General features: G+C 56.5%; 2 protein-coding genes across 3 annotated transcripts; both read left to right on the top strand.

Moving 5' to 3' along the window:
- The first annotated feature begins 4,291 nt into the window (after positions 1-4,291).
- Positions 4,292-11,944, top strand: NFKBIE (NFKB inhibitor epsilon). Its single transcript, XM_059076730.2, has 6 exons — positions 4,292-4,926; positions 7,222-7,324; positions 8,004-8,226; positions 9,541-9,629; positions 9,724-9,963; positions 10,865-11,944. The coding sequence occupies exons 1-6, from the start codon at positions 4,559-4,561 to the stop codon at positions 10,928-10,930; spliced, it is 1,089 nt and encodes a 362-aa protein (XP_058932713.1). The 5' UTR covers positions 4,292-4,558; the 3' UTR covers positions 10,931-11,944.
- A 604-nt stretch (positions 11,945-12,548) lies between these two features.
- Positions 12,549-16,205, top strand: SLC35B2 (solute carrier family 35 member B2). 2 transcript variants are annotated; one of them, XM_059076596.2, is made up of 4 exons: positions 12,549-12,689; positions 13,188-13,381; positions 13,549-13,703; positions 14,645-16,205. In XM_059076596.2, exons 1-4 carry the CDS (start codon positions 12,679-12,681, stop codon positions 15,581-15,583), a joined length of 1,299 nt encoding a protein of 432 aa, XP_058932579.1. In that variant the 5' UTR covers positions 12,549-12,678; the 3' UTR covers positions 15,584-16,205. The 2 variants fall into 2 exon arrangements, with proteins under 2 accessions (XP_058932579.1, XP_058932580.1); XM_059076597.2 differs by lacking the exon at positions 13,188-13,381 and having other exon boundaries at positions 12,550-12,689.
- The last annotated feature ends 264 nt before the right edge of the window (positions 16,206-16,469 follow it).

The following is a 16,469-nucleotide window of genomic DNA, read 5'->3' as shown; positions in this document are numbered from 1 at the left end:
TGGTCCAGTGGGTAAGACTCCATGCTCCCAATGCAGGGGGTCTGGGTTCTATCCCTAGTCTGGGAACTAGATCCCACATGCATGCCACAACTAAGAGTCCACATGCCTCAACTAAAGATCCCGTATGTCCTGACGAAGACCCGGCACAGCCTCAATTAATTAAAAAAAATATATTTTTTTTTAAAAATCACATTTAACTTAAGAAAAAAAAGGTATTAAATACCTACTGTGTGCCCTGTACAGAAATGCAAAAATACAATTTCCTTTGTCCTCAAGGAGCACAAAGTCTAATGGGGAAAGAGGACATGGAAACCAATCATGATGATAGAATAGGATAAAGGCTACACTTGATCAATCTGTGTGTGCACAGTCACTGCGGAATCCTGTTGTGTGTCATGTGTTACATTAGAGTCTTTGACATATAGTGACTTTCCCCATTTACCCACAAGAAAGTAAGGCAGAGGGAGGGTTAGTGAGTTATTCAAGGTCACTTGCTAGTACTCACAGAGTGGTCCTGGAATCCAGACCTTTCCATAGGGATCTTTGGGGGTCAGAAGTCAGCTTGAGGCAAAGCCTATATCTGATCTTTGGGAATAGAGGAAAAGCCCACTGATGGTCCTGCCTCTCATCTGGGACAGAAGAGCCTCTGCCTCCACTCACACACCCACCTCCCACTCCTGGTCCTGCCTCCATTTTCCTACTCTTCCCTGGAAAGGGAAGGTGAAGGGAGCTCAGCCTGCCTGTCACTTCAGAACTATCCAGCCTACATGATCCCCCCCAGGTCAGTGAGTCCATCCTCCCTGCCAAAACAGAGGAAGGGTGTGGTCCCCAAAGGCATGGTTCTCCTTCATCCCATGGCAGAGGAAGAATCTCACTTGGTGGCTTATTCCAGTGTCTCTCTCCTACCCATGATTTTTGGGAAGTCCTGCCTACAGCTAACTCCAACCCTTCTTCTTCTGGTATCAGTTCACTCCACCTAGTTCAGCTTACTGCAGATGGAAAGCGGAGGTCCTAACCCTGCTCTTTCCTAAACCAGATAGGATCTTCACATTCCCCATTTAGTCCTGATCTTCCTCCTGTCCCCCAGCCCCACTGCCTTCCTGACTCCATTTCAGGGGGCTTTGGAAGAGAGGTAGCCCAACTTCTTTTGGCCAACCCCTGAGCTCCCAAGAGATAAAAGACCACCTCCCCTTTCTCCATACACACACATGCCCCCTCCTTGGAAGCCCAGAGAAAAGAGGGGTGAAAGGAGGGGGCTGGGGAAGGAGCCAACTAACCGGCTGGTCACCTTGGCAACTGGGCCTGTTTCCTGAAGATGAGCCTGGCTGGAGTGGGTATAGATGGGAAGTAGGAAACGACAGAGGGAACCAGAAAACAGAGAAGAGGACTGGAGGGGCCCAGCCTTGAAGACTGGAGCTGAGGGAGTGAAGTCAGGACCCTGACCATGCTGTGACCTGAGTCAAAGTCCCCAGGTCATCTTTCCAGATGACACTACATGGTCCCTGTTCCCATTCCTAAATTTTCCCCAGAAGGGCTTCCTGTCCGAGTGCAGGCTAGATTCTGGAAGTAGTCGGTGACTCAATGCTGACCTCATGTGGCCAGAAAAGGGGCTGCCACACAGCTGTTAACGGTTTAGAGCCAGACCCTGGACCCGGATTGGGGTAGGTTTTTCCTTAAAATCAGCCTCTGTACGTATGAGAGAGGCGGTCCCTGCACACTCCTGAGTTCTTGTGTCCTTGCAGAGAGCTCCGATGTCCCCAAGCCCTTAGACCTTCAAAAAGGAAAAAGTTTCACTGAAAACATGTTTAAAGTTTTGGATTAGGAACAGGAAAGCACAGCTCTACACTTTCAGATTGTTTGACCTTGGGCAAGCCAACTCACCTCTCTGGGACTCAGCTTGCAACTTTAAAATGGAGGCGATTTTGAACCCAAGTGGTTAGGATTTGTACTTTTTGCTCCAGCCTTTGAGGTTGGGAGAGGAACAGGTCAGGGGAGGAAGTTGAGAACATCTGAAGTCACACTGACTCCAAGGGAAGGAGATGCCTCAATTTCCTTGGGCTTTCCCCTCACCCTCATGGCTCCTCACTGCCTCACGCTCAACACATTCTCCCCACTCTGGTCGTCAGTGGGGATGGAGAGCAGAGGGTCATCTCCTCCCTTCTGCCCTTCCCCCTCTCTTCTCCATCCACTCACCCCCTCCCCAAACAGACACTAGGTACTTCTCCCAGCCCTCTTCCCTTCCCATCTCCAGTTCAAATGGAACCTCCCCTTCCTCTCACCCCACTGGGTAGTTGGCCCCATGTTGTGCCTCTCTAGCACCCTGTTTTCACTCCTATCTTAGCCCAATCACTCTGTGTTGTAAGTTTTGTTGTTGTTGTTGTTGTTGTTGTTTTGCGATACGCGGGCTTCTCACTGTTCTGGCCTCTCCCGTTGCGGAGCACAGGCTCCGGACGCGCAGGCTCAGCGGCCATGGCTCACGGGCCCAGCCGCTCTGCGGCACGTGGGATCCCCCCAGACCGGGGCACGAACTCGCATCCCCTGCATTGGCAGGCGGACTCTCAACCACTGCACCACCAGGGAAGCCCTGTGTTGTAACTTTGAGGGGGCTTTTTGAAGGCTGGAACCATGGGACAATTTTTTTGTGGAGGAGGGTGGTTGTTGGTTAGTACTGTTACTGTGATACTCGGTTTTGCTTCCAGCAGAGAGAACAATGTCAAGCATTTAGGAGAGTCTCCATACATGTTTCTCAAATGAATGAATAAAATGAGGTTTCATGGAGATGGTGTTAGGGAAGCTGCTTAGTAGCTGCCCGTGCACACCCCAGCTTCCTTTCCCCAATGCCAGAGATGGAAAAGGAAGATGTTTTCTTGGGAATGACCTTCTAAGCGCATTGCTGGAACTTGGGGTAGGGGATAAATCATGGGGCAATGATTTGGGGCTCACCACGTGAGTGGGGTTTGCCTACAGCCTCCTTAGCCCAAGGGAAAATAAGGATGGGGAAGGAGGAAAGATGTGCTGGGGCTGGGGCTGCCGAGGGAACCTCAGCAGAGTGCTGCCCAGCATATCTCGGGCCTCCCCATCCTGGTCCCACCATGAGGAACTAAACTTCCCTAACCAGATGTCACCACCCGAGGCCACTGTTTCATTCCTGTGAGGAATAACCCCTCTGCTTTTTTAGACAACAGTCTTCCTGAGAAAAACCACTTTCAAAAAGCACATCCTGGGCTTTCCTGGTGGCGCAGTGGTTAAGAATCCACCTGCCAATGCAGGGGACACGGGTTTGAGCCCTGGTCGGGGAAGATCCCACATGCCCCGGCACAACTAAGCCCATGCGCCACAGCTACTGAGCCCACGCGCCTAGAGTCCAGTGCTCCACAAGAGAAGCCACCGCAGTGAGAGGCCTGCACACCTCACCGCAATAAAGAGTAACCCCTGCTCGCCACAACTAAAAAGAAAGCCTGCGTGCAGCAACCAAGACACAACGCAGCCAAAAATAAATAATTTTTTTTAAAAAAAGCACATCCTCATGTTCAATTCTATGTGATCTGGGAAGTTGACACAGGAGACTCTCTATCCAGTGGACCCAAAGGGAGAAGTTCTCCTTTAAAGACAGGTGTCCCCTTTGTCTCCTGGAAAAGCAAGAGAAATTGAGAGCAATGGTCAGGAGACAGGTAGCAACGCTTCCCCTGTCCCACCTCCCACGTGCCCTCCCCAGAGGACGCCCAGCTTGTGCAGATGATTAATAAATATTCCTTTAAAAACAAACTAATGGGGTCTTACCTGGTGGTCCAGTGGGTAAGACTATGTGCTCCTAACGCAGGGGGCCCAGTTCAATCCCTTGTCGGGGAACTAGATCCCGCATGCATTCCTCAACTAAGAAGCCCACATAGAGTTGGCATGTCCCAACTAAGAGTCCACATGTTGCAACTAAGAAGTCTGCAACTGAAGACCCCAAGTGCCACAACGAAGATCCTGAGCGCCGCAACTAAGACGCGGTGCAGCCTAAATAAATAATTTTTAAAAAAGATCCTAGGAAGCATTAAAAAAAAAGAATAAATGAATGAATGGGAAAAATGAATGAAGAAACAGGAAGTGAAGGAAAGAAAGAAAGCACGGAATTAATAAATGGAATGAAGAAGGAAGGGGGAAAGAATGAATGGGTGGTTGGATGAATGAATGAATGGGTGAATTAACGCACGAGTGAGTCAGGACCGGGGAACCCCTGACTCTGAGCCAACGCAGAGGGCGGGGTAAGGGGGATTCCGAAGGGCGGGGCCTCGGTCCGGAAGCGCGGCGCCTGCCGGGGGCGGGGCCTGAGGGCGGAGCGAGCGAGCGCATCAGACTGGGCTACCCAGCTGCCCCGAGTAGCGGATGCCGAAGACCCCGCCAGCGTTCCGAGCCTCTCCACGCTTCTCGCCGACCCCTCGGGTCCCCGCAGCCCGGGAAGAAGGCCACTCCGGGCCCAGCACCCGCTCTGCAAGGCGGACCTGCAACCAGGAAAGGCGGCGCGGAGTCGGATCCTGCTCTGACCGGGCCCCGGCGGGCCGGCGCCGCGGGGATGTCGGAGGCGCGGAAGGGGCCGGACGAGACGGATGAGAGCCAGTATGACTCGGGCATCGAGTCTCTGCGCTCTCTGCGCTCCCTGCCCGAGCCCACCCCGGCCCCAGCCTCTGGGCCCGCAGACGGAGGGGGCCCCCAGCCCTGGACTCATCCTCCGGGAACCGCCAAGGAGCCAGAGGAGAAGGAAGACACAGACGGGGAGCGGGCTGACTCTACCTATGGCTCCTCATCGCTCACTGAGCCCCTGTCCTTGTTGGGGGACCCCAAGACCGAGGACCCAGCCCCAGACTCGCCGCTTCCCGCCGCGGGGGCGCTGAGCCCTCAGCAGCTGGAAGCACTCACTTACATCTCCGAGGACGGAGACACGTGAGTATGGGGGCTAGGCTAAGACAGGATCCCTTCCTCCCTCCCAATGCTGACTCGGGGCCTCCCCCAGGAGCCGCAACCCTCTATGTGAGAATCCCTCAAGGCACCAGCTCTGGAAGGGGCTGTCCCCACTCTCTCTTTCAAACTTAACTCTCAACCCACTTTTGAGCTGTAGCCAGGACCAGTCCAGAGGACCTGGCATCATCTGCCTGCCCCACCTTTTGGCAGGGCCCTTACCAGGCACCTGGAAACCCAGCTAGCATCTTGGAAATCTATCAGTAACCCATCCTTAGGAAGAGAAAATTCCCCTGACCAGCCCAGTTTTGTTTTGTTTTGTTTTTTCCTTTCTGGGGGACAGGGCATCCTTGTTTGCTCAATATCTGGGATTCCCGGCCTCTGACCTCAGAATGCCCTGTCTCAAGGAACAAGAGGGGCCAGTTACAGGCTGCCACTGGGCCCAGGAAGCTGGGGTTGGGGGTGCTGCCAGGGTGCATTGCTGAGGCTGGCGCTAAGGAGGAGGAGGTGAGCCAGGCTGGGGCACTCTTGCCCCAGCAGACAGACAGGCGACTGGCTGCCCCAGCTAACTTCCTCCTCTGCTGAGAAAGGGGAAGTGAGGGCTAGAGTCAGCCTTACCGACACTCTCCACCTCCTGAGCCCCACAAGTCCCCCTCACTGTCCTGTGTGACCCCTTTACTTCATCCTTCCTGCCCAGGGCCAGGTGGAGCTTGGTGGAGACTGGGCTGGGGGGCAGTTGAAGTAAGAGACAGTTATGTGGCAGGGACTGGCCAGTTGAGGATCTGCCCCTCCGGAAGAAGAAAACACTGACAGGAGAGGGGGTGGCTGGGATTTGGGGGGGGGGAACAGAGTGGAGGGGGGCTGAGGTCCCAGATCTGGGATGCTGGAATGAACGGGGCTAAGGAGGCAGGAGATATCTGTCTTGCCCTGCTTTTTTGGAGATGCAAGGGTCCTGGGTAGACTTTGACAAAGATAGTCTCTGAACCCAGTGTGTGACCCTAGGCCTTTTTGTACTCTGTGCCCAGATCACCAGCCCTCAGGCCCACAACCAAGATTGTGCGGGCTCCGTGCAGAATACCTATGGCTGACCTTTGACCCAGGGAGTGGCAGCTTCTGAGCCTGCCCTCCTTTGTTAACCTCCCAGCCCCTGCCTTGACCATCTCTAGTTAGAGACAGATGTGGTGTCTAGACCCAAGGAGGGGTGGGGGGAGAGGTGTCAAGACTCCCCTGGGGGTTCCCTGAGAGGAGGGGGCACCTTCTTCCCTCCGGAGGTGTCTGGGCCGTGGGACATATGGAAATGGGAAGAGGAAGTGGGAGGAGGGGAGACTGAGGGAGAGAGGGAGGTGGCTGCAGGAATGTGACCAGAGAGCAGGCCCTGGCCGAGGGGATTTCCAGCGCGGTTCCTCCCTCCCTCCATCACTCTCCCCTGGGCCTCGCCTGACACCAGAGCCAGCGCCCCTCCTGTCCGAGCAGCCCCCTCCCCAGCCCAGACGGGCCTTTCAGCCAAGCTACCCCCCTGTCGAATGCCCCGAGGCAGCTGTCCCTGGCCTAGACCCTCCAGCTCCAGCTTTCATTTTCCCCACCTGATGTGGGGAAACCCCAGGGCTGGAAGTTCCCCTCCTAGCCACCCCCCGCCCCCCAGGTTACGGCTCCTTATCCCCCACCAAGCCCACAGTTTCTGCACTGCCAGACCTCCCCTCAGAGGCACGCACGGGAGCGGGGGACCTAGGTCAGGCCCCTCCCACGCCCTGCTGTCTGAACAGTGGCCCTCTGGCCGCCCCCGTGGAGGGCAGCAGGACAGGGTGCTGCCCTGCTTCCTGCTCCTCTTCCAAGAGCTTCTGTCTCATGGAATGTGTTTCTGAAGGGGGAGGGGGGTGATCCCAGCCCTGCCCTCTCTGTCCTCCCCGCTGAGGCGGGCAGAGATGGGGAGCCCAGCCCTGGAAACCACCTCTGCACTACCCCAGCAGCTTTCAGTTTGGCTTTGAGCCTGCAGCTGCCTGGCAGGGCCCTGGGGCCAGAGGGGAGCAGGGTGTGGGCAGGCTGGACAGGAAGGACCTTGTCCCGTCAGCACCCTGCCCGCACTCTCACTCAGCCAAGGCCCTCCTGAAGGCCAGAGATGGGAACTTGGAGCTCCCACCCCCGGGATCCTGGCTTCCCGCACCAACCCTCACTTCCTGGCCCAAACTCTCACTTCCCGCACCTAACGTAAGGGTGGCAGCTTAGACGTTGATGTGTTCTCTGGCCTGGGCCCTGACCCCAAACCTTGCCTCTTCCTCCCAGGCTGATCCACCTGGCAGTGATTCATGAGGTCCCGGCTGTGCTGCTCTATTGCCTGGCTTTGCTGCCTCAGGAGGTCCTGGACATTCAGAACAACCTTTACCAGGTGGGTGGAGAGAGTGGGCTGAGCCCAGATACCTATGTCTGTCCCAGCAGCCATCCCCAGCTGCAGCACAGCATCCTTAGGCAATCATATGCTAGACACTGGGCTAGAAGCTGAGGATACAGAGAGGAGTAAGAAACAGCCTCTGCCCACAAGGTGCTCAAGCCTGGGCTAGGGGACTCGTGTCAATACCTAATTACACAGCATGGTGACAAGAGTTGTGATGGAGATGCATGCCAGCTGCTGTGGGAACCAATGTCTGTGGGAAGCAGCCAGGGAAGGCTTAATACGGGAGGTGACTCTGCATGGAGCATTCAAGGAGGAGTCTGCCAGGTGGAGACTGCCTGGTGCCTCTGTCTCCTCCCCCCAACCTCTCCCCATCACCTAAGGTAACAGAGGTCTCCCCAGAAGGTGAGATGCTAGACCCTGCCGCCACTCCATCCTTTCTCCAGGGGCTTAGGCGACCTAAAAGGAGAGCAGGGGGCCACTTCCCTCACCTTTCCTCCAGAATTGGGGTCCCAAGAACTTGGTGGGGGGTAACAGAAGGAAGACCAGGACCATAGCCTTTATAAGCAGTCCTCAAAGAAGGTGCTGGCCTCTGGCAACTTCTGTGCCCAGGCTAGCTTGTTCCTGGAAGTGGGAGCACGCTGCAGTGGCCCTGTGACCCTCTCTGTGCCTACAGACAGCACTCCATCTGGCCGTACATCTGGACCAGCCAGGTGCAGTTCGGGCCCTGGTACTGAAGGGGGCCAGCCGGGTGCTACAGGACCGACACGGTGACACGGCCCTGCATGTGGCCTGCCAGCGCCAGCACCTGGCCTGCGCCCGCTGCCTGCTGGAAGGGCAGCCAGAGCCAGGCAGAGGACCGCCTCACTCCCTGGACCTCCAGCTGCAAAACTGGCAAGGTGCGGGCAGCCTCAGGGCCCATGAGATGAGGAGGGGACAGGAGTCAGGGACACCGCTTTTAGGGAAGGGAGGGTCACAGCTTGTCCATTGATGATGCATCTCCAGTTCTAAGCACATAGGTACTCAGAATACCTTTGCTTAAAGAAAGAATGAATGGAAAAATGAATGAATGAATGGGTTCTATTTAGAATTTATTGAGAACTTACTGTATGCTAAGCAGAGAGCTAAACTTTTCCCTCAAGATATTCAGTTTAATAGAGATTAGATGAACTCATTAATTCATTCAACAAAAATGTACTGAGGGCTTTCTATGTGCCAGACACTATTGTAGGAGCCAGGCTTGCATCTGTGAGGAAAACAGAGAATGTCTGAGGCAAACAATAAACATAAGAAGTGAGTTCTCTAGGAGGTTAACAGGCTGTCACTGCTGTGGAGACAGTAGAGCCGAGTGAGGGGACTGGGGCGTGTGAGGGGGAGATGATGTGATTTTTAAACAGGGTGGTCAGAGAAACCCTCGTGGAGCCCGGACATTTGAGCAGAGATTTGAAAGAGGTGAGGGGTGTGAATTTGAATCTAGTTCTCTAAGCAGAGAGGGGCAGAGAGGGGCAGAGAGGGGCCCAGGCCAGAAAGGAGCTAGCAAAAAGGCTAGGGGAGCTCATAGGAGGAGGTGGCCCCTGGGGAGGGGCTGGGAGCCTGAGGATCCAGAGAGCTCTCAAGAAGGTGGCTTTTGGATGGGGCCTGAAGGCAGGTAGAATTTTAGAAAGAGTGAGAGAGAGAGAGAGAGAGTGTGTGTGTGTGTGTGTGTGTGTGTGTGTGTGTGTGTGTGTGTGTGTGCGTGTGTGTGTGTATGGAGGAGGGAAGTGTGTGTATGGGGGAGTGTGTGTATGGGGCAGGGGGGTGTGTTGGGGGAGGGGGTGTGTATGAGGGAGGGGAGTGTGTGTGCATATGGGGGAGGGGGTGTGTATGGGGGAGGGGAGTATGTGCTGGGGGAGGGTGTGTGTGTTGGGGGAGTGTGTGTGTACATGGGGGAGGGGGTGTGTGTTGGGGGACGGTGTGTGTGGGGGGGTGTCACTCAGCAACCTGACCCCTGAAGCGTGAAAGTTTCAATAACATGACTCTGAAAAGGTGGAAACTTTGAGTTCCTTTCCCCCCAGACTTTTGAGGGGGTTTTTGGGTTTGTGTTTTAACAGTCCTGTGATCAGAGGCACTGAGTGGGCAGGGGGTCCCTTGGGACTGAGGGGTAAGGGAGGCCCCTGAAGAAAGGGAGAGAGAGCGAGCTGGTGGATGCAGCCCGCACCCTCACCCCATCCCAGGTCTGGCCTGTCTCCACATCGCCACCCTGCAGAGGAACTGGCCACTCATGGAACTGCTGCTGCAGAACGGAGCTGACATCAACGCACAGGTGAGGCAGCCAATCAAGGTGCTGCCCAGCCCAGGGCCCAGGCCCGGATGCTTACTCTTGAGGGCCTTGGCTGACACCCTTCTTCCCCCACCAGGAGGGCACGAGCGGGAAGACAGCGCTGCATCTGGCTGTGGAGACCCACGAGCGGGGTCTGGTGCAGTTTCTCCTCCAGGCTGGGGCCCGGGTGGACGCCCGCATGCTCAACGGGTGCACACCCCTGCACCTCGCCGCGGGCCGGGGCCTCAGCAGCATCTCATCCACTCTGTGCGAGGCAGGTGCTGACTCCCTGCTGAGAAACGTGGAGGACGAGACTCCCCAGGACCTGGCCGAAGATGTAAGAGACGGACACTCAGCTCTGCTGTCCAGGATCTCCCTCGTGGAGACAGGCACTGTAATAGCTGAAAGGGCCAAGGAGTTAGGAGCCCAGGGTGTAAATTACGGCTCTGCCACTCACCAGCTGTGGGACCTTGGGCAAGCCTCTGCCCCTCTCGCAGTCTGTGTTCTTAGTTGGTCAGGACCAGGGGCCCAAACTTGGACTCCTACAGGAGCCGTGCAGCTAAAGCGCGTCAGAGAAGCAGGCTGGGTGTAAGAGAGCCAGGTGGTGGGGCCTGCGGGAGGCCAGTCTTTTGTCTGAAGGTCACTCTACTCAGCTTCAGCAGATACTTGCAGAGGAGGAATGTGGGCCCAGCATTCCCAGGTCTTGGAATTTTTTAAGAGAGATGAAACCTAGATTTTCTGTAGACTCTTTCCCATTTTTAAATGTTTGATGTAAAAAAATATTCAAGGGCTTCCCTGGTGGCGCAGTGGTTGAGAATCCGCCTGCCGATGCAGGAGACACGGGTTCGTGCCCTGGTCCGGGAGGATCCCACATGCCGCGGAGCAACTAAGCCCGTGAGCCATGGCCGCTGAGCCTGTGCGTCCGGAGCCTGTGCTCCGCAACGGGAGAGGCCACAACAGTGAGAGGCCCGCATACCGCAAAAAAAATATATATATATATATTCAAAATGTTTTGTGAGTACCCTTTTCCAACACCCTCCTCCCAAAACAAAAACAAAAACAGGCCCTAGAAGCCCTGGGGGACCACTGTTTGGGGGGTTAGTAGGAAGATTTGTTCCCTGATGTCCTTAAACGATACTTGGTGGGAAGGAAAGGGCCCAATAGGTCTCCCAGCCCCCTTCCCCCACCGTTGCCTTTGTCCACGGGCCCTGATCTTGCTTCTCCATCCTCTTCCTCAGCCCCTTGCCCTTTTGCCCTTTGATGACCTGAAGATCTCCGGGAAGCCACTGCTGTGTGCTGACTGAAGCCAGGACAGGCTCTAGGGCCCTGGACGCTCCACCTCTTCCCATCTGAAAGCTGGAGCCACAGCTGCTACAGTCTGGGCCCAGGCCATGTGCCCTGAGGACTGCTGAGGCCAGAGCCTGGGGCCAGCACAGTCCTGAGCTGAGAGGAGGGACCGCAAATAAGAGAGCCAGTCTGGAAGGAAGAGCTTCCAGGTGGATGGAAGGACCCCCAAAGCCCCAGGCAGCCTGGGCGAAGCCTGTTTACTTCCGTTGAAGATGGCGGGGCTCTTGTCTCTACCCACGTGGGGTCAGCTTGAAGCTGCCAGCCGGTAGGCAACATGGACTCTCCTGAGTGAGGAGAGACACTGAACTGTGAGTGAGCAGGGCCCTGAAGGGTTCCATCTCACTGCTGAGGAGGACTTTGAAACACTGTTGTTTAAAGACTTCACACAGAAGGCCCTGAACTGAGCCTTTAGGGATGGGGAAGTTTCAAGAACATGACACTAAAACATCAGAGATTTTGAAACACCCCCCCACCCCACTCCCGCCCCGAGTTGTTTTGTGCGTGTGCCTGTTTGTGTGCATTGGGGATTTTGAGACAGGCCTGCCCTGTGACCTTGTGGTGGAGGCAGAGAGAAGGAAATTGTCACTTGAGCAGGGTAGGGCCTTGTATGGAGGGTAGAGATGCTAATGGTCCTCAGGACTCTCTGTCCAGCACAAACCCTTGCCCTTTCTGTGGAAATGCAGATGGATGGAGAAAGAGAAAGAGGAGTGAGAAGATCCAAGTGGGAGGCCTCACCACAGCCCTGGAGGAGCCTGGAGAGAAGGGCTAGCCTGTGGAGGGGGACACGAGGGAGCGTGGCTTCGTATGTTGTTTTCTCTCATTCCACATATGTTTGAGGCACCTATTAGGTCAGGCCTATGCTGGGATAGAATATGTGGGAATAAAACAGTTTCCGGCCACTTGGAGACCTAGTCTAGTGAGGCAGCCATTAAAATCATAAACATCCAAATAAATATGTAATTGCAAGTCGCGATGGAAGGAAAAGAATCATAGGAGGGAGAGCAGTGGAGTGGGTGTAGGGCCATACTTTGGGTGGTCAGGGGAGGCCTGAGTAGGGGCTAGGGGGAGAGCTTTCAGGGGAAGGTTTTTGGTGAATTAGAAGAACTGAGAGCAGGCCAGTGGGGCTCTGCAGGGGGGTGGGTGAGGGGGCGAGGTAGACGAGGGCCAGGTCATGCAGAACCTCCGAAGGTCATGAGGATGCGGGGACAGAACTGCTGGCCCAGCCCCCGAAGGAAGGAGACATCTTCCTGCCAGAAAACGGGGAAATGGCAACATAAGATGTGCCTGGGATGCAGAACCTGTGTCCCCGTTCCTAGGATGGCAGTGGTCACCACTACCTCCGGGCCGATGGTGAGGGCTAAGGGCGATGACGAAGCGGGGGCGGCACCGCTCTGGAGCTCCCGCTCCCCGACCCCACCCCACCCGACCCGCCCCGACCCGCCCACAGAAGCAGCCAGCCTCCCGCGCGCCGAGCCGCGTCTCCCGCCAGGCCGCGAGGGGGCGCTGTGGCCCGGCGGCGGCCCGGGGCGCTGCGTGGTCGCGGCCGGGGGCGGAGGGGCGGCCGCGGGGAGGGAGGCGGGAAGAGCGCGGCACTTCCGCTAGCCGGCCCCTCGGCTTCTTCTGGAGGCGACTGCGGGAGTGGTGGGAGCGCGCGGCCCGGGGACCCGCATTCCCCGGCCCCGCTCCGCCCCACGCGGCCGGGACCATGGACGCCAGGTGGGGGGCTAGGGGGAGTGGCGAGCCCACGTGACCGAGCCCTGCGCCACGTGACCGCCGCTCCTCAGCGCGGGGGGACGGGTGCGGTCCTGTCTGCCCGGCAGGAGGCCAGCCTAGCACTGCCCGGAGCCGGCGCGGGGGGTGGGGGGGTGGCGGCGGGCGCCGTGGCGTTGTGCTCTTCGGGGGCTCTGGGAGTGTCGGGCGGAGAAATCGGGGGACCCTGGCGCTCCGGGAGCCCCGAGGGCGGGGTCAGGGAGCGCTGGAGGGAACAGAGAGAACCTGTGTGGCCGGAGGGGCGGGTCCGCTCTCGGGGATGGAGGGAGCCCTGCCTGGCTCGCGCCGGCCACCCCAGGAGAGAGAGAGAGGCTCTTTGTCCGCGTTGAGCTGCAGCTGAGGGGGGCGGGGAGGAACTCCGGGCCCTTCTCCAGTGTCGTCCCCTCCGGAGGGCCCAGAAGGTGGGGAGCCGGACCCTGAGCCTTCTGCCCGCGGTCCCCGCAGGTGGTGGGCAGTGGTGCTGCTGGCTGCGCTCCCCTCCCTCGGGGCAGGTGGAGAGAACCCCGAAGGCCCTCTGGAGTCATGGACCCAGCTATGGTTCTTCCGCTTTTTGGTGAACGCGGCTGGCTATGCGAGCTTTATGGTACCTGGCTACCTACTGGTGCAGTACTTCAGGCGGAAGAACTACCTGGAGACAGGTGTGTGGGAAAGTTTGTTCAGTTTGTATTACGAGTGTTGGCCAGCAGTGCAAAGGGGGAGGTGGCGTGGCAAGGGAGGAAGGGCGGCCAGCAGGGCGGCTGGCAGCTGTTGGGGAGATGAGGTGCTAGGGAGAAGTTTGGGGTTTCACCTTGTGTGCTTTCTCCAGGCAGGGGTCTCTGCTTCCCCCTGGTGAAAACTTGTGTGTTTGGCAACGAGCCCAAGGCCCCGGATGAGGTTCCTCTGGCTCCCCGGGCAGAGCCAGCAGAGACCAGTCCCACTTGGCAAGCCCTGAAGCTGCTCTTCTGTGCTGCGGGGCTCCAGGTAAGTAGGCAGGCTCTGCAGCTCTTCCTGAGTCGGTCCCCGCGGACAGGAATTCTGTGGAACCAGAGCTTTCACCCCACCGGTCCCAACAGTTTGCTGGTGGTTGTGTTGTGTGTCCTCCTCCTCCCAGAGGCACACCATCTTCTTGGGGGTGGTTGGAGGAAACGCTGTCTTTTCTGTTCTCCTGTCTCTACCTTCTGTGATTTCTCCCATCCCCTTGTAATGATGTCTCATATACCGTAAACACACTGTTACAAGTTTCAGAGGGCTTCTCTGGTGGCGCAGTGGTTGAGAGTCCGCCAGCCGATGCAGGGGACGCGGGTTCGTGCCCCGGTCCGGGAGGATCCCACATGCCGCGGAGCGGCTGGGCCCGTGAGCCATGGCCGCTGAGCCTGCGCGTCCGGAGCCTGTGCTCCGCAACGGGAGAGGCCACAGCAGTGAGAGGCCCGCGTACCGCAAAAAAAAAAAAAAAAAAAAAAAAAAAATCAGCCTTACCCACTACTGCGTGTGAGAGGGGTGCTGAGATGCTGGCCTCATGGCGGCATTTTGGAGTGGGCACCTCTGGTTCCACCTAGTGTACCATGTTGAACTAACAGGTGTGCAGTCTTCTTTAAGAACTCTTCCTCCCACAGTTGGTTGAAAATAGAGAAGAAAATACTTGGGATGGAGTCGGCTCTATAATACCCTACTGTGGGGACAGACAGGGTCTGGTCAGTCCTAAAGCATTTGTTGTGTGTTTCACACACACTTGATTGCCTGCAAGGTGAATCCAGATTTGGGAGAGAAGAAGAGGAAAGTAACTTCTAGTTACTACAGACGTTTATGCTGTCCATCCTCATCATTTTCGATGTCATCCTGAGGAAGGAGGAGGCTGTTGCGCTTTTTGGCCTGCCTGTTCCTTCTCTTGCTTATCTCCTCTCCCTCTGCCCTTCCCCATCCAGGTGTCTTATCTGACGTGGGGAGTGCTGCAGGAAAGAGTGATGACCCGCAGCTACGGGGCCACGGCCACATTGCCAGGTGAGCGCTTCTTGGACTCACAGTTCCTGGTGCTAATGAACCGCGTCCTGGCACTGATGGTGGCGGGCCTCTACTGCATCTTATGCAAGCAGCCCCGGCATGGGGCACCCATGTACCGGTACTCCTTTGCCAGCCTGTCGAATGTGCTCAGCAGCTGGTGCCAATATGAAGCTCTCAAGTTCGTCAGCTTCCCCACTCAGGTGCTGGCCAAGGCCTCCAAGGTGATCCCGGTTATGCTGATGGGAAAATTGGTGTCTCGGCGCAGCTATGAGTACTGGGAATATTTGACTGCCGGCCTCATCTCCATCGGGGCCAGCATGTTTCTGCTGTCCAGCGGACCAGAGCCCCACAGCTCCCCAGCCACCACGCTCTCAGGCCTCATCCTGTTGGCAGGTTACATTGCCTTTGACAGCTTCACCTCCAACTGGCAGGATGCCCTGTTTGCCTATAAGATGTCATCGGTGCAGATGATGTTTGGGGTCAACTGCTTCTCCTGCCTCTTCACAGTGGGCTCCCTGCTAGAGCAGGGGGCTCTCCTGGAGGGCATCCGCTTCATGGGGCGACACAGCGAGTTTGCTGCCCATACCCTGCTGCTGTCCATCTGCTCTGCCTGTGGCCAGCTCTTCATCTTCTACACCATTGGGCAGTTTGGAGCTGCCGTCTTCACCATCATCATGACCCTCCGCCAGGCTTTTGCCATCCTCCTCTCTTGCCTTCTCTACGGCCACACTGTCACTGTGGTGGGGGGCCTGGGGGTGGCTGTGGTCTTTGCTGCCCTCCTGCTCCGAGTCTACGCCCGGGGCCGTCTAAAGCAGCGGGGAAAGAAGGTCGTGCCAGTCGAGTCATCTGTGCAGAAGGTTTGAGGGGCCTGAGCGACGAAGTGAATAGGACCCTCTCACTGTACCAGTTTTCCTGTCCTACTGTAACTTCTCGGAGGCGGCAGACTCTAGGGCAAAATGCAGGTTTCTCAGTATCACAGACCAGCTCTGCAGTTGGGGGTAGGGAGCCCAGGAGGCAGCCTTCCCCTTTGCCTTAAGTCCCCCATCCTCTAGTGGGCAGGATTCTTCCCAGGGTGGATATGACAGTGGCAAGGGGCAGGGGGCAGTGTTGAGAAGGCAGAGGCACCTTCCAAAGCCCCTCCCTCCTCCAATTCCCTGAAGTCTTGCCCTGTAGGCTCTGCCAGCGCCTCACCTGTGCTTGTCCCCTACCTTGAATACCCACCCTTTCAGACTCCGAGAGAGACCTGCATTTCTTACTCTGGCGAGAGAAGCACAAGTGTTGTAGGCTCCACATGCTGCTTTCCCAGGAGAGTAAGTGAAAGACGGTGCTGTGCTGTGGGAGGGTGATGGGAGTCCCGCCCAGCACCACCACCCCCTCTGCTCCTGGATCCCTAGGCTCTGCTCCATGAGCCAGTTGCAGGTTTTGGTACTTTGGAAATGTAACTTTTGCTCTTATAATTTTATTTTATTAAATTAAATTGCTGCAGCGGGCTCAGTCCTGTGTTTTGGTTGACTGAAGTACAGACTTCAAATTCAGATGGGTTATATCCGATAAACCCATCAGAAGTTGAAAATGTGTTTAATACACCTGACATAGCTTACCCTACCTAAAACTTCCATCAGCTCAGAACATCCTACAGTTGCTGTTTGACAGGTGTCAGATATCTCATTTAACTTGTTTAATACTGAAAACGAAGACAGTGGTGGTTACGTGCACCACTTGTTTGTAGCCAGGTGGCTGGGAACTGCA

The sequence above is a fragment of the Kogia breviceps genome, chromosome 10 (assembly GCF_026419965.1).
Source record: "Kogia breviceps isolate mKogBre1 chromosome 10, mKogBre1 haplotype 1, whole genome shotgun sequence".
In the NCBI taxonomy this organism is placed as follows: Eukaryota; Metazoa; Chordata; class Mammalia; order Artiodactyla; family Physeteridae; genus Kogia; species Kogia breviceps.
The sequence above is the reverse complement of the archived record's forward strand: the minus strand, read 5'-3'. Positions and strand labels throughout refer to the sequence as shown.